The 27,125-nt window shown below is 37.8% G+C and overlaps 2 protein-coding genes across 25 annotated transcripts in view; both read left to right on the forward strand.

Moving 5' to 3' along the window:
* The window catches only part of LOC100630731 (disintegrin and metalloproteinase domain-containing protein 5), a 212,597-nt gene extending 211,753 nt beyond the window's left edge, over positions 1-844 (forward strand). For all 16 annotated transcript variants that reach the window (XR_011433233.1, XR_011433232.1, XR_011433237.1 and 13 more), the window contains one exon: positions 670-844. Coding sequence is in view for 8 of the 16 variants with exons in the window: in XM_023630637.2 (XP_023486405.2) it covers positions 670-688 (19 nt within the window). In the remaining 8 variants the exon portion in view is untranslated. The remainder of the gene's footprint in view (positions 1-669) is intronic.
* A 2,122-nt stretch (positions 845-2,966) lies between these two features.
* The window catches only part of ADAM18 (ADAM metallopeptidase domain 18), a 184,960-nt gene continuing 160,801 nt past the window's right edge, over positions 2,967-27,125 (forward strand). For 5 of the 9 annotated variants that reach the window (XM_070253027.1, XM_070253029.1, XM_023630504.2 and 2 more), the window contains exons 1-6: positions 3,146-3,279; positions 3,838-3,914; positions 22,206-22,261; positions 24,561-24,639; positions 25,034-25,110; positions 26,097-26,274. In XM_070253027.1, coding sequence (XP_070109128.1) covers positions 3,225-3,279; positions 3,838-3,914; positions 22,206-22,261; positions 24,561-24,639; positions 25,034-25,110; positions 26,097-26,274 — 522 coding nt within the window. In that variant the 5' untranslated portion in view covers positions 3,146-3,224. Of the gene's footprint in view, positions 3,280-3,837; positions 3,915-14,360; positions 14,807-22,205; positions 22,262-24,560; positions 24,640-25,033; positions 25,111-26,096; positions 26,275-27,125 lie in introns of those variants that run through there. The other 4 variants (XM_070253030.1, XM_023630507.2, XM_070253031.1 and 1 more) reach the window with 4 other exon arrangements.

Here is a 27,125-nt window from a genome sequence, read left to right on the forward strand (position 1 = left end):
AATAAGAACATAGTGAAACCAATTTTGAGGTGGTAAAGAAGGGATGCAGCATGGTATGGTTTGCTTTTTACAAATTCCACTGGGATAAGGTAGGGGAGAATTTAGTCGGATTCAGTCAGAACTGGAGACCAGTGAAACAGCTGAGACTACAGAATCCACAGGAAAGGTGTGGTGAGGGCAAGCTTGGATAAGAGGAAAAGAACAGAAAAGTCTTGAGAAATAATAGAGGTAGACTCAAGCGAAGTGGTGACTGGATGGACATATGTGGGTTGGAATAAAAGAGAACTACAAAGACAAACATTTCTGACACCATGGATAATGACACCTTTTACTAGTGACATATTGTGCAGTAGAGTAAGAACCAGTTTGGTGTGGAGTGAGGAAGTGCAGGGGAGTGAAGAATGGTTTTACCCACGTACAGTATAGAGACCGTGTAAATGAAACATATACAAACATCAGTTCATAATATTTCCTTTTAAGGTGGCTGTCACAAATGATTCAGGAAAAGGAACTTGGCTTTACATATTTTGTGGAGCACAGGCATAGATTGTGACACTATAACCAGGGTCTTACTGCACTAATTAATTGTTATACCTGTAGTTGTGTAGTAAAATTAGACAGCTTTTGTTAACAATTAAAACTTAGTATTTCTATTTTTCTTTATTTCAGAACAGTGAGTAAACAATAATGTCAAAAAGCTAGAGGTTGGAGAAAGGATATTACTAAGAAACTCACCATTAACCGGCCTGATCCAAGAATGAGAAAATCTGCTTTCTCTGTCCTTTTGCTATGATTTAGATCTTTCACTTTCACAAACCAAAATAAATCCTGTGAGTGAAAATTATGTAGGTTTGTGACTATTGATTCTTCTCCCCTCTGGGATCCTTTAGTAGGAAATAAGCAGCTTTGCCTCTTTCGAACCTGGGAGGCTGTCACATCCCAAGCTGAAAACAATCCATTGTCCACTGCTGCTGCCTGCCCTCAGATGCCCATGCTCACTGCCTGCCCTCAGATGCCCATGCTCACTGCCTGCCCTCAGATACCCATGATAACTGCCTGCCCTGACATGCCTATGCTCACTGCATGCCCTCAGATGCCCATGCTCACTGCCTGCCCTCAGATGCCCATGCTCACTGCCTGCCCTCAGATGCCCATGCTCACTGCCTGCCCTCAGATGCCCATGCTCACTGCTGCCCTCAGATGTCCATGCTCACTGCCTGCCCTCAGATACCCATGCTAACTGCCTGCCCTCAGATGCCTACACTAACTGCTCACATCTCAAGAGAGGACACCTACAGTCGGCACCTCTCCAATAGTTCATGATTCCCTTGCTCTGTCCTTTGCCGGCTTTGGGATATTGAGAGGAAGTGTTACTAGGTATGGCCAGCCCTAGAGCCCCCAGATAGTCACTAGCATCCATTCTATCTTCAAAGAATTGCTCAAACTGAGTTCCTAATCATAGATAACTGTTCTGTCTCCAGGGGATACGTCCTTGGCCTCATGTAAATTGAGATCTAGGATATATCTTTGTCCTTTGGGGGAACCCCGACTTGCTGCTCTTTCTTCACTGAAACTGAGCTTTTCTGGGTAAGATTTTCTTGCTTCAGTGCTCCCTCTCCCCATCTCCCTCTTACTGGATGAGTGCACTTCTGGACACCTCAAAGCATTCTACATGGACTGAGGAACCATCAGCCTACCTGGAGTCTAATAGGACCTATGGAGCCTCCATCAATAAACAAAGATGCTCCTGGGTCAAGGGTGGGAGTACCTCACCACAGAGCCCAAGAGTTTCCTTTACCAAATGTCCCTCAACTGATGAATGGATAAACAAAATATGGTCTATCCATACAATGGAATATTTAGCCATAAAAAGGAACAAAGCAGTGATACTGCGACAACATGAATGAACCTTGAAACCATTATGCTGAGTGAATAAAGTCAGTCACAAACACCAAACATGATTCATTTGTATGAAATGTCCAGGACAGGGACATCTTTAGAGACAAAGATCAGTGGTTGTTTAGGGCTGGGAGTAGGGCTGGGGGATTTAAGAGCTGAGGTGAGGGGTGGTGATAGCCAAGTGGTACAGGATGTCTTTTTGAGATGATGAAACTAAAATTGACTGTGGTAGTGGTTGCACATATCTGTGAAGATACTAAAAGTCCTACTATCATTCAGTTGTACTCTTCAAGTGGGTGAATTGTGTGGTAAAAAAGTACACATAGGACTCATTCTTCCCTAAGTTTCCGTCATCCTCACTGCACTCATTTGGGGCATTATGATCACGGGCCTGCTTTATTCTGATAACCTCTGAGGATCAGTGTTATCAGGTGTACTACTACCTGGTAGGTCCAGGTTTTACACCTGGCCAGAGTTTATTTTTGCAACTGCTGCCACGAGTCATCCTTGTCATAGGGTGTACTGGGATAAAAGAAGGTTTGGGTGAGGAATGGGATAGAAGTTGAGTTAGGTTTTGTGCAGTTTCAGATATTTGTCAGAAAATTCAGACAACTGCCTGCTCTTTCTTCTCCAGTGGTGTCATTTTCCTCTCTCCATTTGTCGTGCTGCCCTTCCCATCTCTCCAGCCTCCTTAGCGCTTTAAAGTAATTGTTAACAAAACACACTTAGGTTGGGTCTTCAAGTTTCCTTTCCCTCTCCTCCATCGATTATAATCGAACACTGTAAGAACAGGCACTCAGCTGAAGAAAAGTGCTTTTAAATTGCCTTAGCCAGATCAAGTTCAATATTCTCACTTTTTCTTTATTTGCAAAGAATAAATTATTGTCATCGGCATGACTTAAGTAGAAAATTTCTCCTAAAAATTAACATTTCTATTTTCCTCTTTCTCCCCTACCACAGTAAATAAAAAATGGCAGAAAACTGTGTCATGGAGAAACGAAATTACTAAGAACTTCACCAGAAAAGCTAATCATGCTTACTTGCCCCACGTCACTACTGAAGGGTTTAAACATTGTAAACTTGGCCCCAACAAACCGGCTGTTTACAATCGCATATGCTTGCGTCTGGCGTTTCCCCTCCCCACCTGGTGGAAGTGCCCGGCCGCTCAGCATCCCTAAGGAGGAGCAGCGCGGCTGAAAGCAGCTGCAGCCCTTTGCCCAGGGGCCCAAGCTGGCGCGCTGTCCTCCTGAGGCCTGGTGCCCGCGAGCCTGAGAGCCGCCAACCGCCTTCAACCTTGGCCGTGCTTCCTGCGCTCTGGCGCAGCCATGTTCCTTCTCCTTGCCCTGCTCGCTGAGCTTGGAAGGCTGCATGCCCGCCTGGGTAAGACCAGAGCAGCCTGAACTTCCTTCTCCTTTTGCTTCAGAGCAGGGCTGGGATCTTCCTGCTGAACAGTTTCCTGTAGCTCTGGGACCCCTAAAGCCCCCTTCCCGGATCCCCTGCTGGTGCCTTCCTCCGTGTCTCCCCACCCCACAGACCAGACCAGGTGACTGAGGATGTCAGCCAAGGAGTCCTCTCTCTGCATCAGGGGTCCACGGTCTCAGCAGCTGAAAAGCAGCCGGTCTTCCTGGGTCAGCTACTCTGTGGCCAGAGGATTTAGGGGGGTGTTTGCTGCCCTCAGCTTATTCCCCAGAGTCCGTAGGGAAACAGGCTCCAGCGTGGTCCTGCAAACAAACAGGATGGTCCCGTAGAACTGCAATGTCTAATTTTTGTTTATTTGTTTATACCTTAGTCATTTCTAATGTGCCATTGAAAATCTAGTGAAAGCTGTGGACCAAGGAGGGTTTACTCACAATTTCAGACCCCCCATGGACTCAGGGTTAGGACCCCATGCTTTGCCGAGTCGATATTGTTACAAAAACACCCACTTTCTTACTGCAGATTCTGAAGGGGTATTCCTGCAGGTCACAGTTCCACGGAAGATAAAGTCAAACGAGAGTGAAGGTTTAGAGAAGCAGGTAAATGACCAAGAATACTTGTTGTATAATTTAAAATGTTAAGACTATTTTTATTTACTTTGTATTACAGTCAGATCATACTGATTTCTATTCAAGCAAAATATTTTCACTGTACTATTTTTGTCTCTTAGCACATTTGGATCCTCCCTTCCCCACTGTCTGCTGCTCAGTCCTGTCCCCGTCCCGTCATCTCTCCATCTCTTCTGATGTACTTGTTCACAATTTCCAAGAAATATTGAACAGTTTTCAGGAATCATGCTGATAGAAAAAAAATCAGTATGAAATGTATGTAACTATGGTCTAGCCTGCAATTTATAAAAATTTGTTAATGGCCACTAAATGGCAGAGAAATTGGTCTTGAGCACAATTTAGACCTGCAGATTTTGACCCAGAAGCATCAGACTTAGTAGAAGTAATGGCCAGAGAAAGAAAGGAAGAAAGAAAAGGAAAAATAAAAATCTCACATTTGCCTGATTATGATGGAAAAGATTGCACAATAAATAAATATTAACTGGAAAAAGAAGTTGAACAAAATGCTTATCTGCTGTATTAAAAAGTGATTAAATTGAATGCATTCAGTCGAATATTTTCCTGCTTAAAATACTTCAAACTGGCAGTTACAGTGTTTTATATTACTAGCCATAAGGCACAATACAGGGATTTAGATTTCCACGTGGCTAAAGTGTTGTGGTCAAGGGATGAGGAAAAGATGTTTTCAGGTTGAAGGAAAAATTTGTGAAATAAGAGTAAGTAAGAAAAAAGAATCCATTAACTCTATTTTGGCATATAGTATTGGCACCTATCGTGATTAGGTTCTACTACTTAACAATTTGAATAAAAATAAAATATATGTAAATGGCACTTGAAAATCTCAATAAAATAGTTTCCGTTAGAGAGGTTGTATTTTCATATACTAAGCTCACTTGATTCTCACATTAACCTTCTGAAGTAGGGTGTATATCTCCTACTTTTCCTAATATATGTATGTATTTAGCAAAGAGGATTAAAAATGTTAAGGGTGTCAATGTTACAAGTTTCAGGACATGGAATCTAATCTTTAATTTACGACTCCAGTTCCATTACAGGTAAACTACCTTGTGTTGAAAAATTCTTTACATAAAAGTTTATTTTCTTCTATTATTTTTTTCTGAATTACTTCTTTTAGTGCACTGTCATTGAATAACCACTTTAAACTTCAAATTGTTTACTTGAAATTTCGTGTCACAAGCATAGAGCAACTGTGCAGGATTTGAAATAGTTTTGCCATGAAGGACATCAAGTGTTCGGTACCTTTCTACTCTTTTTGTAGTCTATGTACGGAGTTCTGGAAGCCGTTTTTTCCTGTGATAGAGAATGCTTAATGTTCTCCTTCTATTTCTTAGAGTAGACCTCCCTATATCTCTCTTGTTCTCTTCCTTTGCTCCCTTATTACCCTGCATCTTCTTCTTTTTTTTTTTTTTTTGATTAACATATAAAGGATTCTTTCTCATGGACTTCCAGTTTGTCATGATAACACACATTCCATTAAAGCAATGGCTTGGATTTGGGGATATTATAGGAATTATGAAGAAGGTGTTCAGCCTTCTAAGTATGTTTGTGGAAGCCATTGTGCTGTTGTTAGTATAACACTGGGAAGAAACTGCTCAGCTGAGGAGAGCTGACCTCACTTGTAGTGAGTTCATTTCCTCCTGTCATTGCCTTCCTGCCGAAGACCACTGTGAACACACCTGTGGTTAGACAAGTTAGTAATCGCAGTGAGGCAGAACACACGCTATGGGGAAGCATGGGGCATCTCTGTACAAGGGCATTAGAAAGGCCTTGTAAGATTTTGGCTTGTGTTAGGGGATTTGGGGGAGGTTTTAGGAAGCAGGACTTTGCTCTGGTTTGCCTGCAATCAGTAAGTATGGGTAATGCTATGATTGTGTATCTTAAGTCTTACCTAGAAGGGAAGACTAGAACAGCCCTGAAGCTTTAATTGGTTAAGAAGCAACAGCTACTCCCACTCATGTTAGCCCAATAAGGGGATATTTGGTCAATTTTTCTGATTGGAAAATATTTATATTTTGTTTGTATTCAGACATAATTATGCTTCCCGGCAGAGCAGCAGGATGGGATCCAGGTCTTCTATGGCTCATTGTTTAGGGACCAGAATCAGGCAAGAGTGGGCCCTGAATTCCATGGGCATGTGAGGCCATCAGTTTGACTCTGCAAAGGGGAAAGCCATGAGCTGGGCTTTTAGTTCATGTGCCACTATAGGCAGGGCTATTGGATGGGCCACGCAACTTCCAGTGTGCTCTGGTTAGGTTCCCTGGCTGGGCAAGCTAAAGGCTATATCCCACCATGAGCAGAGCTATGAAATAGTTTCCTCGCCCGGGAGCATCTGGAGAAGTGGCGCCAAAGCTGGTAAAGCTCTTTGTTCTCTTAACTCAAGCTGACTCTTGCTCCAAGTTCCCTGGCTGAACAGGGCCACTGGCTTTGCTCTGCAGACTACCTACTCTGTCTGCCTGTCTCTTGGCTTGAGCATTGCTGCCTCGCACAGCTTCCAGGTATTCTCACCAGCCCTTCTAGTCTTATTTCATTCAGCAGATTTCCCTCAAGGTCCATCCATGTTGTTGCAAATAGCAAGATTTCCTTCTTTGTTATGGCTGAGTATTATTCCCTCGTATACATATACCACAGCTTCTTTATCCATTTATCCATCAGTGGACACTTAGGTTGTTTCCACGTCTTGGCTATCATAAATAATACTGCTGTGATCGTGGGGGTGCACCTATCTCTTCAACATAGTGTTTTAATTTTCCCCAAAAATATTCCCCAAAGTGGAATTGCTGGTAGTTCTATTTTTAATTTTTTGAGCAACTTCCATACTATTTTCCATACTGTCTGTACCAATTTACAATCCCACCAACAGTGAACAGGGTTCCCCTTTCTTCCTCATCCTCACAAGCATTTCTCTCTTGATCTTTTTGATTATAGACATTGTAACAGATGTGAGGTGATAGCTCATTATGGTTTTGATTAGTATCTCCCTAATGATTATGATTCTGAGCACATTTTCATGTACCTGTTGGCTGTGTATCTTCTTTTAAAAAATGTCTATTCAGGTCCTTTGCTCATTTTTTAATTGGATTATTATTATTCATTTTTGCTATTGAGTTGTATGAAGTCTTTATATATTTTAGATGTTATCCTCTTAACAGATATATGAAATGTATCTATTAATAGATATATCTTAATAGATATATGAATAGAGAACATGCATATATTTTTTCCCATTCTGTAGGTTGTCTATTCATTTTATTGGTCATTTCTTTTCAGTGCAGAAGCTGTTTAGTTTCATGTAGTCCCACGTGGGTTGTTTTGTTTTTACTTTTTAGCTTGTACTTTAAGTGATTTCCAAAAGGTCATTACCAAGACCCATGGCAAGGAACTTTTTTCCTATGTTATAGTCTAGGAGTTTTATGGTTTCCAGTCTTACATTTAAGTCTTGAATCCATTTTGACTTAAGTTTTGTGAGTGGTGTAAGATAACGGTCTAGTTTCATGTTTTTACATGAGAATATCCCATTTTCCCAGCACTATTTATTGAAGAGACTATCTTTTCTCCACTGAGTATTCTTGGCTCTCTTTTTTTTTAATGCTTCTTATTTTTTTTAATTTTATTTATTTTTTTATTGAGTTAATGATAGATTACAATCTTGTGAAATTTCAGTTGTACATTAATGTTTGTCATTCGTGTTGTAGGTGCACCACTTCACCCTTTGTGCCCACACCCCACCCCACCTTTCCCCTGGTATCCACTAAACTGTTCTTAGTCCATAATTTTAAATTCCTCATATGAGTGGAGTCATACACAGATTATCCTTCTCTAGCTGGCTTATTTCACTTAACATAATTCCCTCAAGGTCCATCCATGTTATTGCAAATGGAATGATTTTGTTCTGTTTTGCAGCTTAGAGTATTCCATTGTATGTATGTATCACGTCTTCTTTATCCATTCGTCTGTTGATGGGCACTTAGGTTGCTTCCATGTCTTGGCTATTGTAAATAATGCTGCAGTGAACATTGGGGTGCATAGAACTTTGGGGATTGTTGACTTCAAGCTCTTTGGATAAATACCCAGTAGTGGGATGGCTGGATCGTATGGTAGTTCTATTTTTAATTTTTTGAGGAATCTCCATACTGTTTTCCATAGTGGCTGCACCAGTTTGCATTCCCACCAGCAGTGTATGAGGGTTCCTTTTTCTCCACAACCTCTCCAACATTTGTTACTATTAGTTTTAGATATTTTTGTCATTCTAATGGGGGTAAGGCGATATCTTAGTGTAGTTTTGATTTGCATTTCCCTCATGATCAGCGATGATGAGCACCTTTTCATGTGCCTATTGGCCATCCGTATATCTTCTCTGAAGAAATGTCTGTTCATGTCTCCAGCCCATTTTTTTTTATTGGGTTGTTTGATTTTTTGTTGTTGAGTTGTGAGAGTTCTTTATATATTATGGATATTAAGCCTTTGTCAGATATATGACTTGCAAATATTTTTTCCCAGTTAGTGGGTTGTTTTTATGTTTCAATCCTGTTTTCCCTTGCCTTGAAGAGGCTCTTTAGTCTGATGAAGTCCCATTTGTTTATTCTTTCTATTGTTTCCCTTGTCTGAGAAGGCATGGTGTCCGAAAAGATCCTTTTAATACTGATGTCAGAGTGTACTGCCTACGTTTTCTTCCAGAAGCCTTATGGTTTCAGGTCTCACCTTTAGGTCTTTGATCCATTTTGAGTTTATTTTTGTGAATGGTGAAAAACAACGGTCAATTTTCATTCTTTTACATGTGGCTTTCCAGTTTTCCCAGCACCATTTGTTGAAAAGACTTTCTTTTCTCCATTTTATGCACTCAGCTCCTTTGTCAAAGATAAGCTGTCCATAGATGTGTGGTTTTATTTCTGGGCTTTCAATTCTGTTCCATTGATCTGTGCACCTGTTTTTGTACCAGTACCATGCTGTTTTGATTACTGTAGCTTTGTAGTATGTTTTGAAGTCAGGGATTGTGATGCCTTCCGTTTTGTTCTTTTTTCTCAGGATTGCTTTAGCAATTCAGGGTCTTTTGTTGCCCCATATGAATTTTAGGATTCTTTGTTCTAATTCTGTAAAGAATGTCATTGGGATTCTGATTGGGATGGCGTTGAATCTGTAGATTGCTTTAGGTAGAAGGGACATTTTAACTATGTTTATTCTTCCAATCCATGTACATGGAATGTCTTTCCATCTCCTTATGTCGTCATCCAATTCTCTCAGAAAGGCCTTGTAATTTTCATTGTATAGGTCCTTCACTTCCTTAGTTAAATTTACCCCAAGGTTTTTTATTCTTTTTGTTGTGATTGTAAATGGTATTGTGTTCTTGAGTTCTTTTTCTGTTAGTTCGTTATTGGAGTATAGAAATGCTACTGATTTATGCAAATTGATTTTGTACACTGCAACTTTGCTGTAGTTGTTGATTACTTCTAAGAGTTTTCCAATGGATTCTTTGGGGTTTTCTATATATAAGATCATGTCGTCTGCAAACAGAGAGAGTTTCACTTCTTCCCTCCCTATTTGGATTCCTTTTATTCCTTTTTCTTGCCTGATTGCTCTGGCCAGGACCTCCATTACTATGTTAAATAAGAGTGATGATAGAGGGCATCCTTGTCTCGTTCCTGTTTTCAGGGGGATGGCGTTCAGTTTTTGCCCGTTGAGTATGATGTTGGCTATGGGTTTGTCATATATGGCCTTTATTATGTTGAGGTATTTTCCTTCTATGTTCATTTTCTTCAGAGTATTTACCATACATGGCTGTTGGATCTTGTCAAATGCCTTCTCTGTATCTATTGAGATGATCATGTGGTTTTTATTCCTCAGTTTGTTGATGTGGTGTATCACATTGATTGATTTGTGGATGTTGAACCATCCCTGTGTCCCTGGTATGAATCCCACCTGATCATGATGTATGATCCTTTTGATGAATTGCTGAATTCTGGTTGCCAAAATTTTGTTTAGAATTTTTGCATCTATGTTCATCAGTGATATTGGCCTGTAGTTCTCTTTTTTCGTGATGTCCTTGTCAGGTTTTGTTATCAGCCTGATGTTGGCCTCATAGAATGTGTTAGGAAGTGTTCCATCTTCCCTAATTTTTTGGAATAGCTTGAAAAGGATAGGTACTAAATCCTCTCTGAAAGTTTGGTAGAATTCCCCAGGAAAGCCATCTGGTCCTGGGGTTTTATTCTTTGGGATGTTTTTGATTGCTGTTTCAATCTCCTTCGTTGTGATTGATCTGTTCAAATTGTCTGCCTCTTCTTGAGTGAGCTTTGGGAGATTGTAGGAGTCCAAGAATTTATCCATTTCCTCTAGGTTATCCATTCTGTTAGCATATAGTTTTTCGTAGTATTCTCTTATAATCTGTTGTATTTCTGCAGAGTCTGTTGTTATTTCTCCTCTTTCATTTCTGATTTTGTTGATTTGAGCTTTCTCCCTTGTTTTCTTTGTAAGTCTGGCTGGGGGTTTGTTAATTTTATTTATCGTCTCAAAAAACCAGCTCTTTGTCTCATTGATCCTTTCTACTGCCTTTTTTGTTTCAATAGTATTTATTTCTGCTCTGATTTTTATTATTTCTCTCCTTCTTCTGACTTTGGGCTTTATTTGTTCTTTTTCTCTAGTTCAGTTAGGTGTAGTTTAAGATGGCTTATTTGGGATTTTTCTTGTTTGTTAAGATGTGCCTGTATTGCAATGAATTTTCCTCTAATACAGCTTTTGCTGTATCCCATATGAGTTGGTATGGCATGCTATCATTTTCATTTGTTTCCAGGTATTTTTTTATTTCTTCTTTAATTTCTTCAATGATCCATTGCTTGTTCAGTAGTGTGTTGTTTAGTCTCCACATCTTTATGCCTTTCTCAGCTTTTTTCTTGTAATTAATTTCTAGCCTTATATCACTATGATCGGAGAAGACGCTTGTTATTATTTCAATTTTTTTAAATTTGTAGAGGCTTGCCTTGTTTTCCAACATATGGTCTATCCTTGAGAATGTTCAATGTGCACTTGAGAAGAATATGTATTCAGCTCTTTCAGGGTGAATGTTCTATATATGTCTATTAAGTCCAACTGTTTTAGTTTTTCATTTAGCTCCACTATTTCCTTGTTGATTTTCTGTCTGGATGATCTGTCCATTGATGTGAGTGGGGTGTTAAGGTCCCCTACTATTATTGTGTTGTTTTTACCATCTTCCTTTAGGTCTGTTAACAGTTGCTTTATGAATCTTGGTGCTCCTGTGTTGGGTGCATAGATATTTATAAGCGTTATTTCTTCCTGATGAAGTGTCCCTTTGATCATTGTATATTGTCCCTCTGTGTCTCTCTTTACCTGTCTTATTTTGAAATCCACTTGGTCTGATATAAGAATTGCAATACCTGCCTTTTTTTCCTTGCTATTAGCTTGAAGTATTGTCCTCCACCCCTTCACCCTGAGCCTGTGTTTGTCCTTGGGGCTGAGGCGTGTTTCTTGGAGGCAACAAAATGTTGGCTCTTGTTCTTTGATCCATTTTGCCACTCTGTGTCTTTTTATTGGAGAGTTCAATCCGTTTACATTGAGAGTGATTATTGATGCATGTGGACTTAATGCTGTCAATCTGTTGCTCATTATCTTGTTTTCCTGCATTTCTTTTCCTGTGTGCTTTAGACTACCCATTTAATAGTGCAATTTATTATGCTGGGTTTCTTAGATTTTTCCTTATTTATGATTTGTGACTCTGTTCTGTATTTTATTTTAGTGTCTACCTTGAAGTTTGTATTTAGAATCTCGTGTATAATGTAGTCTGTTCTCTGGTGGTCTCTTACTTACTTGACCAATACTGATTTAGACACTTTGCTCTTCCCCTCCTAAATAATTATTTTCATTTCTTATTCCAACTCGTCTTATGAATTTGTAGTTAGAGTGATAAGATCGTCCTTGCTTTGGTAATTCCCGTACCTTTACCCTAATGCTATAGTTGAATATTTGCTATGCTGTTCTGGTTCTATCCATTGGTCTCCCTAGTCTATGGATTGTGACCCCTTTCTCCCTTTTTTCTTTATTCAGGTATGAGAGCCTTCTTGAGGATTTCTTGTAGTGGAGGACTTTTAGTTACAAATTCCCTTAACTTTTGTTTGTCTGGAAAAGATTTAATTTCTCCCTCATATCTGAAGGAAATTCTTGCTAGATAGAGTATTCTTGGCTGAAGATTTTTATCTTTTAAAGCTTTGAATATGTCACTCCATTCTCTCCTAGCTTCTAAGGTTTCTGTAGAGAAATCCGCTGAAAGTCTGATAGGGGCTCCTTTATAGGTTATTCTTTTCTTTTTTCTTACTTCCCTGAGTATTCTTTCCTTATCTTTCCTTCTTGCCAATTTTACTACTATGTGCCTTGCAGTAGGTCTTTTTACATTGACAAATCTAGGAGAGCTGAAAGCTTCCCCTACACACATTTCTCTGTCAATCCCTAGGTTTGGGAAGTTCTCTTCAATAATTTCATTAAGCACACTTTCTGCTCCATTTTCCTTTTCCACTTTCTCGGGAATTCCTATGATCCTTAAGTTCTTACTCCTCATTGAATCCACTATCTCTCGGAGATTTTCCTCATTTTTTAAAATTCTTAGTTCTCTTTCTTCCTCTGTCTGGAACCATTCAGCCTGTCTATCTTCAATTATGTTAATTTACTCTATGGTGTCTACACGGGCATTCAGAGAATCCGTATTCTGTTTTATCTGGTCCATTGTGTTTTTCATCTCTAGTAATTCTGTTTGATTCTTCTTTGTGATTTCAATCTCTTTTGTGAAGTAACTCCAGAACTCGGCTTGTTTTTCTATCTTTCTCTCTACCTCATTGAGTTTTTTGATTATAGCTGCTCTGAACTCATTATCACTTAGTTTACCTAATTCCAAGTCCTCAGGACTTAATTCTATGTTTTTACTGTTTTCCTTCTGGTCTGGGGCTTTTATAAATTGCGGGATGGTAGAGGAGTGGTTTTTTCACATGGTGGTAGAATTCGGTTGCAGTTACATCCTGTCACCACTAGATGGGGGCCGAGCGCCTGTTATGAGCTCTCCGCCTTTGGGCAAGATGGCTGCACCCACTGGCTTTGCTGGAAGGGAGGGGCTGCTAATCTCATACCCCGTCTGGATTCAGATCAGTTCTGTTCTCTGGTCTCCCGAGGCCCTGAGTTTATGGGCTCCCTGCGGATGGGAGCTTTCCCTCCGTCAGTGGGTTTCCACTGAACCAGCGGCAGGAGTCCTGGATGATCCCCCAGTCACGTGGCCCCTCCCCCGCTCCTTCCCGACCCAGCAGCAGCAATTGCAGACTCTAGGGGAGGGAGCAATGTTCTCTCCTACCATTCCAGCACCTCTGAGGCAGTAAGTAAGGTTTGTGATCTCCACCTTCTTTGTATTGTAGGTCTCTAACGTGTTGGCATTAGATTTATTCTCTGAAATTCAGTTTTTCCAATCCTTTGTTGTATTTTGGAGGGGAGAGAATCCCGGGTCAGCTCACCCTTCCATTTTGCTCCGCCCCTTCTCTCCCTTGGCTCTCTTGTCAAATATTAGTTGACCACACATGAATAGGTTTATTTTGGGGCTTTCTTATGTTCCATTGATCTTTGTGTCTGTTTTTATGCCAGCACCACCCTGTTTTTGTTGCCATAGTTCTATAATAGAGCTTGAAATCAGGAAGTATGATGCCTCTCACTTTGTTTTTCTTTCTCAGGATTATTTGACCATTCAGAGTCTTTTGTGGTTCATTACAAATTAGGGGATCGTTTTTTCTACTTCTATAAAAAGTACCATTGGAATATTAGTAAAGATGGCAATGAATGTATAGATGGCTTTGGAGAGTATGGACATTTTAACAATATTAATTCTTCCAATTCATAAACATGGGATATTTTTCCATTTATTTGTGTGTTTGATTTCTTTCATCAATGTCTTGTAGTTTTCACTGTAGGGATCTTTCACCTGCTTGGTTAAATTATTCCTGATTATTTCTTTGTTTGATCTTATTGTAAATGGGATCTTTTTCTTTATCATAGTCTTCCCTTATCTGTAGGGGATACATTCCAAGACTCCCAGTGAATGCTGGAAACTCTGATACTACAAAACCCTATATAGACTATGTTTTTTTCATAGGTATGAAAAAGTTTAATAAATTAGGCATAGTAAGAAATTAACAATAACTAATAGACTAGAATAATTATCACAGTATACTGTAATAAAAGTTATGTGAAATGTGGTCTCTCTCTCTCTCACAATATCTTGTTGTACTGTACTCACCCTTCTTCTTGTGATGATGTGAGATGATACCATGCCTACGTGAGGAGAAGAAGTGAGGTGAATAATGTGGGCATTGTGATGTAGCATTATTTTCAGACCACACTTGACCATAGGTAACTGAAACCATGGCAAGTGAAACAGCAGACAACGGGAGACCACTGTATTTCTTTTTCAGATAATTTGTTGTTAATGTGTAGAAACAGCAATGATTTCGTGTTTTAACTGTGTATTCCTGTGACTTTACTGAATTCATTGATTAGCTTTAACAGTTTTTGGTGGCCTGGCCCATTGCTGAGTATAGCTCCTGGCCTCTCCTGACCAGAAAGCCTGAATGGGAACAGCTGGGAGGCTGCTAGGAGATGGCCCTCCCATTCTGTCCGGGCAGGAGAGCTGAGTCATAGCCCAGCTCAGTGCTGAGTGTAGCTCTGAGTCCTGCCTGATCATAAAGGCTGGAAAGAATACCTAGAAGCTGCATAGCCCAACAATGCTAAGCGGAGAGTTAGACAGGCAGAGCTGATCGTCTGCAGAGCAAAGACAGTTGCACGGTTTGCCCCAGGAACTTGTTGAGTGGGTGGGTTTGAGTCAAGGCCGCCTTTCTTAACTTCTTGTGAATTATTGAATATTCATTGATACTCCTTGTTACTTTCAATTTTTTTTTCCTGTTTTCTGTTTAGTGATTGATCATTGTTTCACCATTTGGATCTTGTTTATCAAAGATTTACCTTCAAATAATATAATACAATGTTACATAATGTAGAATTTATAAATGATATATTATTTACATTCTCCTATTCTTTGTGCTGTTGTCATACATTGTATTTCTCCCTTTGTTATAACCCCCTGAATGTATCATTATTTTTCTTTTAAATTGTAAATTATCCTTAGATTTCAAGTGAAGAAAATTACATATTTATCCCCTTTTTTAATATTCCTGGTGCTTTTTGCTACTTTGTGTGATCACGCTTCATGTAATATTGTTTTTCTTTTTCCTGAAGAAGATCTTTTAAATTTTCCTTTAGTGTACCTTTGTGCTTGATGAAAATTCTCAGGATTTGTAGGGATTTCTTATTTTTTTTTAATTCTTCACTTTAAACATGTAAATCTTTTTTGTTTTTTTTAATGTTAGCACCTGAGTGAACATCTGTTGCCAATCTTCTCTTTTTTTTCTTCTTCTTCTTCTTCTTCTTCTCCCCAGGCCTCCAACTACATAGTTGTATATTCTAGTTGTAGGTCCTTTTGGTCGTGCTATGTGAGACACTGCCTCAGCATGGCTTGCTAAGTGGTGCCATTTCCTCACCTAGGATCCGAACCAGCAAAACCCTGGGCCACTGAGGTGGAGCTCATGAACTTAACCACAGCCACAGAGCTAGCCTCTAAACATGTAAATCTTTTATCTTGTTCCTGCATATTTTCTGGTGAAAAGTCTCAGGCCATCCTTAGTATTACTCTGAAAATAGTTAATGTATTTTTTTCTGCCTGTGTATATGATTTTTTTGAGCACTTTTTATGTCAATCTGATTCTTTGTCTTGATGTAGTTTGTACAAGTGTATGAGTAGCCTGTGTGTGTATATCCTACGTGGCAATCTGATGATGGTATCACACAGAAGTGACACCATGCAGTATTTGTCGAGTCTCACTTAGCATAATACCCTCCAGGTTCATCCCTGTTGTTGCAAGTGGCAGAATTTCTTTCTTTTTTGAGGCTTAATAATATTACATTGTATATATATGCCATATTTTCTTCACCTGTTCTCTGTTGACAGACACTTAGGTTGTTTCCATACCTCGGCCATTGTGAATAATGCTGCAGTGAACATAGCAGTATGAATGTCTCTTGAGATAGTGATTTTGTTTCCTTTGGATATATGCCAAGAAGTAGGATTCCTGGATCATATGGTAGTTTTATTGTTAATTTCTTGAGGAAACTCCATATTGTTTTCCATAATGGCTGTACCAATTGACATCCTATCAACATTGTACAAGTATTTCCTTTTCTCTACATACTGGCCAGCATTTGTTACCTCTTGTCTTTTTGATAATATCCATCCTAAATGTTGTTAGATGATATCTCATCATGATTTGATTTGCATTTCCCTGATGATTACTGATGTTGAGTATCTTTTCACATACCACATGGCCGTCCATGTGTCTTCTTTGGAAAAATGTCTATTCTGATTATTTGCCCATATTTTAATTGGGTTAATTATTTTTTTTCTTTTGAGTCATATTAATCCTTTATATATTCTGGATACATATCAAATATTTGGTTTTCAAATATTTTCTCCCAATCTCTAAGGCCATAATGAAAAGCTTGCCTTTTCATTTTGTTGATTATTTCCTTTCTCTGCAGGTATATTTTAGTTTGATGTAGTCCCAGTTTTCTATTTTTTATTTTGCGCTTGTGCTGTTGGTGTCAAGTCCAAAAATCATGGCTAAGACTAATGTGGATTTTCCCCTTTGTTTTCTTCTAGGAGCTTTATGGTTTCAGATCTTATGGTCAAGTCTTTAATCAATTGTGAGTTGATTTTTGTGTAGGATAGTGGATGAATTTAATTCTGCTGTGTGTTGATATTCAGTTTTCCCAAAACAATTTATTGAAGAGCCTGTCCTTTCCCCACTGTGTATTCTTGGAATCTGTTGAAAATTAACTGACCATTTATGAATAGTTTTATTTCTGGACTTTCTTTTATGTTTCTTTTGTCCATGTGTCTGTTATTATGCCAATACCATACTGTTTGATTATGATAACCTTGTAATATAGTTTGAAATCAGACAGTGTGGTGCTTCTGGCTTTGCTCTTCTGTCTCAAGTTTGCTTTAACTACAAGGGTCTTTTGTGTTTCCATATGAACCTGAAGATTGTTTTTTCGATTTCTATGAATAAATGCCATTGGAATTTGATAGGGATTGCATTGAATCCATACATCTCTTTGGGTACTATGGGCAATTTTATAATATTAATCCGTCCCATCTGTAAACATGGAATATTTTTTATCTGTGTCTTCTTTAATTTTTTTCATGAATGTTTTATAGTTGTCAGTGAATAACTTTTGCACCTCCTTGGTTAAATTTATTCCTAATTATTTTATTCTTTTTGATGTTATTGTAAATGGGATTGTTGTCTTATTTTTCTTTCTGAGAGTCCCCTGTTAGTGTGTAAGAACACAACTGATTTTTTTATGTTGATTTTGTATTCCACAACTTTACTGAATTCATTCATTAGTTCTAACAGCTTTTTGGTGTAGTCTTTAGGGTTTTCTATATATGAGATTATGTCATCTGCAAACAGAGACAGTTTTACTTCTTCCACCTATTGTGCTGTGTCCTGGGGGACTCACAAATGCCAAGCTCTGTTAGCTTTCATAGCCGGGTGACTTATCACCCAGCCTCTGCTGGCAGCTATAGCAGGTGGGGCACTAGACTTATGGGCAAACTCCTTTCTCAGAAAAGCTGGAGACTTAGTTTTATGGTTGGAATAAGCTGGGAGAGAAAGCACAGGGAGTTTGCTCATGTCTATTGAGGCTCCAAGATGACTACTAACTATGTGCCCCGTCAGGTCCCGGAGCCCTGTCAGCTCTCAGAGCTAAGTGATTTGGATGCAGGCCCTCAGGCGGCAGACATAAAAGTTGAGGGTCTAGATGTATGGAAAAACTCCTGCCAGGAAGAAGCTGAAGACTTAGTTTTACTGTTGGATTGATCCAATGGGGAGAAGGCAAGAGAAATGCCCACTGGCTCTCTCAGGCTACTGGGAATTTCCCAGTCAGCCCCCTCATGCTATCTGATTAGAAGCTGGACCCTCAAGCTGCAACTGGGAAAGTATGCAGCCAAACTCCTTTCAGGGAGAATACACCAGCCTCATGAAATTCTACTCTATGTATGTGTTCTGTGTATGATTTTATTCATTAATAGAGTCAAGGGAATACCTCCTCTTTAGTATAATCTAGAAAGTTCGTTGAGACTGAAAGCCAGGGCAATTGTAGTACCCACCTCAGTTTCATCCCTTCTCTCTGTGATCACAACGTTGTACTGCCTATTTTCTAGTGTATAAAGCATGTGTTTCATTCATTGTGTTTAGTTTTCTAGTTATTTGCAGCTGAAGAGCACATTCAGTGCTGGCTTTTCTAATATGACAGGAATGGAATTGTTATCACTGATTGTCACTGCTTCTTGCGTGCTGTCCTTCGTTTTCAGTTCACTTTTCTTCTTGCTGAAGTTCATCTTACAGTGATTCATTCATAGCATAGCCATAGGTGGTAAACTCACTGCGTTACTACATGAAGAAAAGTATCTTTTGTTTGGATGAGTTTGTTAAAGATCATTTACAATTCTAGAATTCTTTTCTGTCACTTTGGTGCGTCCTTGGCAGAAGTTGCTTACATGACCAATAGTGAGAAATCTGACTCCCATCGTCCATCACCAAGCTATTTATTTGTTCTAAATCGCAGTCTAGATGGACAGCGGTTTCAGAATTTTTTAACCCATACACTAGTGGGAATAGACTTTACCAACTAGACTAGTGCCATGTGGACTTCATTTGCCTTTATAAAGTCTTACAGATCTCCACTTATTTCTAAAATTTCTTAGGTCAGAACATTTTGTCCCCTACCCTTTTCAGTGATGTAATGTCATACTTTTGTAATAAAGTTAGATTCTTTTGTCGTGGTCTGCCCTTCACTTGGGATCCCCTGACCTTCTGAATGATTTTTTTAAATTTGCGTACATTAAAGTTCACTGTTGGTTCTGTATAGTTCTATGGGTATTGCCAAAAGCATAATGTCCTGTATTCAGCATTACAGAATTATACAGAATAGTTTCTCTTCCCTAACATATCCCCTGGGCTTCACTTGTACTACCCTCCCTCTGTGTAGCCCATGGAAACTGATCTGTTGCTTAGTCTCTATAGTGTTGCCTTTTCTCAAATGTCATATAGTTGAAATCATACAGAATATAGCCTTTGTAGACTGGCTTCTTTTATTTAGCAATATGCTAAAATTTATCCAGGTTGGTTTCATGTTTTGATAATTCATGCCTTTCATTGCTGAATAGTATTCTCTTGTATAGATGTATCAAAGTTTGTTTATCCATTTCCCTGTTGAAGGACATCTTGGTGGTTTCCAGTTTATGGCAATTATGAATAAAGCTGCTGTTAACATTATTGTACAGGTTTTTGTAGACATAACTTTTCAAATCAGTCGGATAAATGCCTAGGAAAATGATTGCTGAATTGTATGTTAAGATTACATAGATTTGCTAGTTTTCTATGAAACTCGAAAATTGTCTTCCAAGGTGGTTGTACATTTTGCATTTCCACCAGCAATGAATGAGAGTTTCTGTTGCTCCACATCCTCATCAGCATTTGGTATTATGAGGTTAATTTTAGCCCTTCCAATAGTTATACAGTATTATCTTATTGAGGTTTGAATTTGTGTTTCCCTAATGACAAATAATGTTGAACATATTTTCATGTGTTTATTTTCCATTTGTATATCTTTTTTGGTAAGATGCCTGTTTAGATCTTTTGCCCTTTTCCAACTGGGTTGTCTATTTCATTCTTCTTGTGTTTTACAAGTTCTTTGTATACTCTGGGTACAAGTCTTTTATCAGATATGTGACTTACAAAGATTTTTTTCCAGTCTATAGTTTGTTTTTTCCATTGTCTTAACATTGTCTTTCTTAGAACAAAAGATTTTTAATTAAGTGAAGTCCAATTTGTTATTACTTTTCATTCATAGGTTGTATTTTTCTGTCATATACAAAAAGTTAACACCAACACTAAATTCACATAGGTTTCCTCTGATGTTTCATTCTAGATGTTTTATACTATTGCATTTTACATTTAGGTCTATGATCCTTTTTCAGTTAATGTTTGTGTAAGGTGTGAGGTGTGTTTTGAGTTTCATCATTTTGCATGTGGGCATCCAACTTTCCCAGCACCATCAGTTGAAGTGACTGTCATTTTTCCTTTGAATAACCTTTGCACCTTCTTAAAAAACCAGTTGATTATATTTTTTGTGAGTCTATTTCTGAGCTCTCTTTTCTGTTTCATTGGTCAATGTGTCTATTTTGTTTGTTTGCCAATACCATGCTGTCTTGTTTATGGTAGCTGTATGGAAAATCTTGACATTGGGTAATGTGATTACTTCAATTTTGTTTTTCCTTAGAATTCTGATAACTCACTATACTGGGTCCTTCACTTTTTGTTAATTCTTTGTTTTTAATTTTCTCCATGACCCATGGTGAGCACATGAAATGAGAATACTGAAATCTCCATTTTCAGGCAATTTTGAAGTAAATTTCTTAACTATTGCTCTCTCTTTGTTATCTTTATTTTTGCTTACTTAAATTCTTTTTAGCTGCTGTTGGAAGTTTTGGAAATAGCTTCTCTGTCTCTTATTTGTTCTTGCAGATCTTCCACTGTTAAAATCATTTTGTATTTAAGTCTCAGAACCTATCTTAGCTTTGACGTTCAACCTCACCAATCCATGCTTCAGATATATCCAATCTCTTGTTCAGGATAAGGATTTACTTAAAAATCGACAATTACATTTTCATTTATATGATCTATAATTGGTTAATTTCATAACAGTGTGTTCTTCCATCGATGATCCCTGTCTGCTCTTCACTTGTTAGCAGTGTAATATAGTGGCAAAGCACATGGCCCTTCTGCGAAGCTCTGATACCCGTTACATGCGTTATCTTGGGAGAGTCACTTAATCTCTTTGTCTCAAAATAAAAATTATGATTGTCGTGAGGGTAAAAATGTTTTTAAAAGAACATTGAAAGCACTTAAGATAGTGCTAGGCATGTGACAAGCACTCACTGAGTGCTAGAAATGTTTAGAAATAGTGTTCCATTACCCCTAATCTCTGCTCCTTGGGTGTAATACCCACTCTTACTTCTCTAAGGCTATTGAATGTCCTTATTTTCAGGTCCTGTCTTTCACTTTCCTGTTTTCTCAGGAGTAATTCATTTCGTTTGTGGAATTTGTTGTCTTTCCTTCTTGGCGTTGACATTCCTCAAAGGTGAAACTGTTTTTAGTGTGCACTTGGCATTGCAGTTGAGATTCTGTCAGACTTTCTTCTTCCTCTGTTTGCATCCAGTCCAAGAGAATGCACCAGATCTGCTGTGGACATAACAGTCGTTTTAGGGGAATGGCAGGGATAAGGTTTGCCTTCGTTCTGGGTTATTAGGCATCTGATCTTCCGAGTGTGCATTCGCTGTAGTTCTTGGCTGTTTCCAGTCATAAGCAGCACTGCCCTCTCCCAAACGCACAGACTCTGTTCCAGCTTAAAATCTGAGATCTTTCTTGAAACTGGGTTGTCTTGAAAAGAAGATGTGCATTTCCTAGGAGAGGTGCCCGTCTGCCTTTGTGGAGATAGTGCAGTGACTCACTCTGTGAACACCCCCAGAGCCCCCTCCTGTTCCTGGAGCGCTGCTGGAGCTCAGTGCTGCTGGATTAGAGGTCTTCTTCCTGGAGCTGCACATTCCTCGCTGGCTTCCATCTCTCAGGTCTTTTTTCCTCACACTTTTATATGTTGAGGATTGCTAAGTGGCTCTGGGTGTCCATGGTGGAATGCATATATGTATTTATAAATGTGCTATTGTTTCCTTATATTTGGTGTAAAATGTAAGCCCACAACCATGTCTCATTCATCTTGACTAGAAAATGTGTATGTTTTTCTAAGTAAAGAAAACTAATATATAGTATTAATAATGCTAAAATTATGTTTTTTCAAAAGATAGTTTTCATTTCTTTCCCAAAAAGCCATTGATACATATTAAATTCATTATCATAGTCTTGTATTTATTAGAATAATAAATTATTACTATTTAGGAAAATAGAAAAATAAATTCTGAAGAATATATTAATTTTTAAGTGGATCTAGTGAGTTTTCTTGACATGGGTGAAAAATCCTCTTTTACTTTATATATTTCTGATTTACTAAATCATCTTTATTTGCTTATTTTAGGTGATTTATATCATTACAATTGATGAAAAACCGTGTACTCTGCATCTCAGAAAACAGTAAGATATGATTTTCCCTTAGAGCTTAGATTTTACTTTTTAAATATTTTTGTATGCTATTTAAATTCAGGATAGCAGTATAATGTATATTGTTTAATCAACCCATTTTTCAATTTAGAATTCAGTAGATCTTGAATATTAGAGCTATAACAATGTTGCATTATAAATTTTCCAACTTGTTATTTTCAAATTAAGAAATAAGCTACATATTTGTAAATCTTCAATTGGGTATAAAGCCATTGAACCCAAGAACTGCAAGTTATATATTAAGCATGTCTCAGGTGAAATCAAACATAGTTACACATCAAGTGGTTATTGGTGGGAAGCTTAACTAGTGGCATACATTTTATGAATGTATTAATTATATATATATTTATTTTTTTAAATTTTATGGGCACGTTTTATATATCATAAAAGTCACTCAAGTATATAATTTAATAATTTTAATAACTTTATGCAGTGTTGCAACCATCAACCATAAATCAGTTTTAGAACTTTCATTCCCCACGTAAGATCCCTCATGCCATTTCACATTTAATCCCTATTTCCACTCACTACTCCAGGCAACAGTCTCCTTTCTGTCTCCTAGTTTGCATTTTCTCAACATTTCGTATAAATGAAATCAAACAGCCCCTTCTCTGATTGCATCTTTGAAAGCATATATTTATAACACCTGCATTTTGTCTGCCTGCATCTTTGCAGTTGAACAAGGCTGGAGAAAATTATCCTCGCTTAATTCATGACTGTTCTCACCTAGTTCATGACAGTGAAACCCATGTTGGTCTTTAATGTCTCCAACTTCATTAAAAAGTTTTTTGATAAGACCATCACTGATCTCACGTTCCTAAATGCCAGTTATCTTTCAGTCTTCATTTTTCTTGACCGATTGGCAGCATCTTGTATAGCTGATCGGTGTCTCCTCCATAAATACTTTCTTCATTTGGCTTCCAGAATACCATAGACTCCTGGTTTGACTCTCACCGTTGTGCTTACTCTTGCTCAGTTTTTTGTTGTTTTTGTTTGTTTTATGGATTCTTCCTCATCTCTCCAATCTTAGAGTACTGCATGGTGTTCTTCTTGAATCTTGTTTTTTCCTAGTTATATTCAATCACCTGGTTATTTCATCCAGTCTTGTGGCTTTAAATACCATTTATATTGATTACTTCCAAACTTACATCTCTACTTTATTTTTTCCCAAAGAACACCATATTCCTTTTTCTGACTGCTTATTTGATAACCAATTGTTTACCTGAATTCTGACACTTAACATGTCAAAAATGTACTTATGATCCTCTTCCAAAAATTATCCTCCCACAATCATCTCAGTAAATGGTAACTCTATTCTTCCAGTTTCTCATAACAAAACCTGGAGTCATCCTTGACATCTTTCTTTTGTTTTCCCCCATATCCAATGGATTATTAAGTCCCATGTTTTCCACCTCAAAAATACATCCAGAATTGGACCTCCACTACTGCTCCTATCCTAGTTCAAGCCACCATCCTGTCTTGCCTGAATGACTGCAACAGCCTAACTGCACTCTCTGCTTCTGCTTATTTGCCTTACAAATGCTTCTCAACACAGCATTCAATCTGATTCTATTAAAATGTTGGTCTGATTCTATCACTTATCTGCTCAAAAACTTCCAATGACTTCTTACTTCTGTGACAGCATCTCTTACTACTGTCTCTCATCCTCAGTCCCATTCCACTCCAGACACATTGCCCCCTAGCTATTCTTTATATACACAAAGCATAGTTCTCCATCAGGGTCTTTGCATTTTCTCCTAACTCTTTCTGAGATAACATTTCTATGCAGATCCGTGTGGCTTATCTTCATGTCTTTGTCTATTCAGTGAGCCTTTTCATGCCATCTTATCTACATTTTGCAACCAATCTCCCTCACCCAGGCCTATTTATCACCATCTAACCTGGTAGCAGTGTGTGGCCCTCACTGTCATGAAGACTAGTGGTTTTGTCTTTTGTTTACTGCTGTATTGCAGTGTCTAGAAGAGGATCTGTCCGATGGTAGGCACTCAGTAAATATTGGTTGACTGCAGATGTAAACAGGCACACACACAAATATCTAGCAGAGGATTTGGAGTCTATTCCAGTGTTAACCATGCCTGGACTCTCTGATACACCAGTTCTATGAATTTAAACTGGTATGCCACATTAAAATTGCTCTAATTAAAGCACATTATTATGTGAATCATATATTTCACGTTTATTTTTATTATTTTACTGTTTACATCCATATTAAATTGATAACTCAAACACTTTTTATTTTTGCTTTTCTTAGCTCATTCTTATCCCAGAACTTTTTGGTTTATGCATACAGTGAAAATGGATCTTTGCATGCTGAGTCTTCATATTTTAAGGTAAGACTCACATGTCTTAGACATTTAGTATTATGTGTTTCTTTATTGAAGCAGACATATCATTACCATTGGGATATTTTTGTTCCGTGTTGACAATTTAACACAAATATTTTGTTCCATATAATTATGACCTGTTCTATGGTTGATTGTTGTACATAGAAACAGCATGTGATAGACATGAAACTCAGGCTCAGAGAATATTCTTGGGCACCTAGGTGGTACAAAGTAGAGTTGTCAAAAACATTTTTCCCTGAGAATCTGCATTAATAAATCTATCTGGTACACAATCTTATTATTTTCAACTCTTTTAACATTTTGAGTCTTCTGTAATGTTTACCAATACATATTTTATTCATAAAGAATGTATTTATTTGCCTTTCTATACTGTTTTCAGACGCATTGCCATTACCAGGGATACATTGCAGATTTTCCAAATTCAGTTGCGACACTCAGCATCTGTTCTGGACTCAGGTAATAGCATCTTAGAGGACATTTATACATGGAAAACATAGGGCATACTTTAAAATGAAACTTAGTGGCTAGGAGACATAACTGTAGAGGGTTAAGGGGAATTCGAGTCTGAAGGCTTCCTTTATGATGGCCTCCTTTTTATAGTAGTATTAGTAGCTAGACCTTAGTGTCCACTCAAATGAAATCCATCTGGGAATCCTGACTGGAGGTATTTTCAGGACACAGTGCAGAAGGGGATGGTTTCAGTAAAGGGAACTTTAGAACATCTCTCTAAGTATTGTCACATTATCTATCAGTTATGGAAAATGGCATTAATTAGTTATTTAAATAGGCACATACCATATGCTGTCAGTTTGGGTGCACCCAGTATCAGACATAAAGCAACTAATTAAGAAGGTCCCTCAGAAGTACAGGGCAGGGATGAGTGATTTTCATCATTGATGGTGGCAGGAGGAAGGTGGTAAGTTTATCAGAAGAAGATGGATCCAGAGCACAGAAAAAAGACTCCTCCTAACTCCCTTTTGGGTTTTTTTTTTTGCCTGATTTCCAGAATTTACTCATTTAAAATCAGAAAATTGGCATTCCCTGAATGTGGTTTTCATAGATATCAACCTCTTCAGGTATCTACTCTATAAACCTGCTTTCCCTTATTCTCACCTCTGTAAGAACAAGAACTTTATTCCTGGAATTCTCAGCAAATGTCCTGCTTCCCAGCTAGTACTTGGCCTTAATATATCTTGAATGAATGTGACTACTATACAGAAAATAAAAAATACTTTTCACTATGTTTAGATTTTTAATATGTGAGCAAAACTAAGGCAGATGTGGTGACTCAGTTACTAATGGTAGACTGAAAAAAAATAGGAAAAGAAAATGCCTTTAAACATGTTCCTTACTATGATTGCTCATTTCTCACATCATTTTAGGTTATAGCTTTGATGGGATCATTTCCAGGATTTTTATATCATTGCTTTCTACATGTTCAGGGGATTCCTTCAGTTTGAAAATATCAGCTATGGAATTGAGCCGTTGGAATCTTCAGCAAGATTTGAGCACATAATTTATCAAGTGAAAAATAACAATCCAGACATACCAATGTTATCAGAAAATTACAGTGATATTTGGCAGAAAGACAAGCCCTATAAGGTTCATTTAAGCTCACAGGTAACTGTGATGTTTCTGATGTTATGACATACTATGAAATTACTTCTGTAGAATTTTGTTACTAATAAAAAGGAACTAAGCTGTTGAGCAGGAATATTGAGTTTGCTATCTTCTTTCTATACCTTTAAACAAAACATCCAGATTCCATCTAAAATATGTGGAGAATTATATAATAAGTATTTCAAACTTATTTTATGATGTATTATGTAACATTTCTTATTTTTTATTTTTATTCAAATACAAATGCATATTATTAAATACAATTTAGAAATGCAGGAGGAGTAGAGTCATCATTAATTACCACTATTCTTGTAAAATTCCTTTCAATATTTTGATATTTTGCTTTATATACTACTGGAACATATGTTTCCAAAATAGGTACTCATTTGTTTAGTATTAAACTCTCTTGATTTACCTGTGCACTGGCGAAAGAATTCTTGGTTGACAGTGTTTTTTCTTTCAACACTTTGAACATTTCAATTCATTCTCTTCTGGCATCCATGGTCTCTGAGGAAGAATCAGCTATGTTAATCTTATTGAGGATTCTTTATACATGATGAGTCTATTCTGTGTTGCTTCTTTCAAGATTATCTGTTTGTCTTTTCCTTATGTCAGTTTTCTTATGATGTGTCTTTGAGAGGCTCTCTTGAGTTTATTCAACTTGGAGTTCATTGAACTTCTTGGATGTGTAAATTAGTGTTAGTCATCAAATTTGGGAAAATTTTGGCCATTAGTTCTTTGAATATTCTTTTTGTCCTTTTATCTGTCTCCTCACTTTCTGACATTCCCATTATGTGTATATTGGTATGCTTGATAGTGCCCCAAAGGTCTATTAGATTCTGTTCAATTTT

The sequence above is a fragment of the Equus caballus genome, chromosome 27, assembly GCF_041296265.1.
Source record: "Equus caballus isolate H_3958 breed thoroughbred chromosome 27, TB-T2T, whole genome shotgun sequence".
NCBI lineage: Eukaryota > Metazoa > Chordata > Mammalia > Perissodactyla > Equidae > Equus > Equus caballus.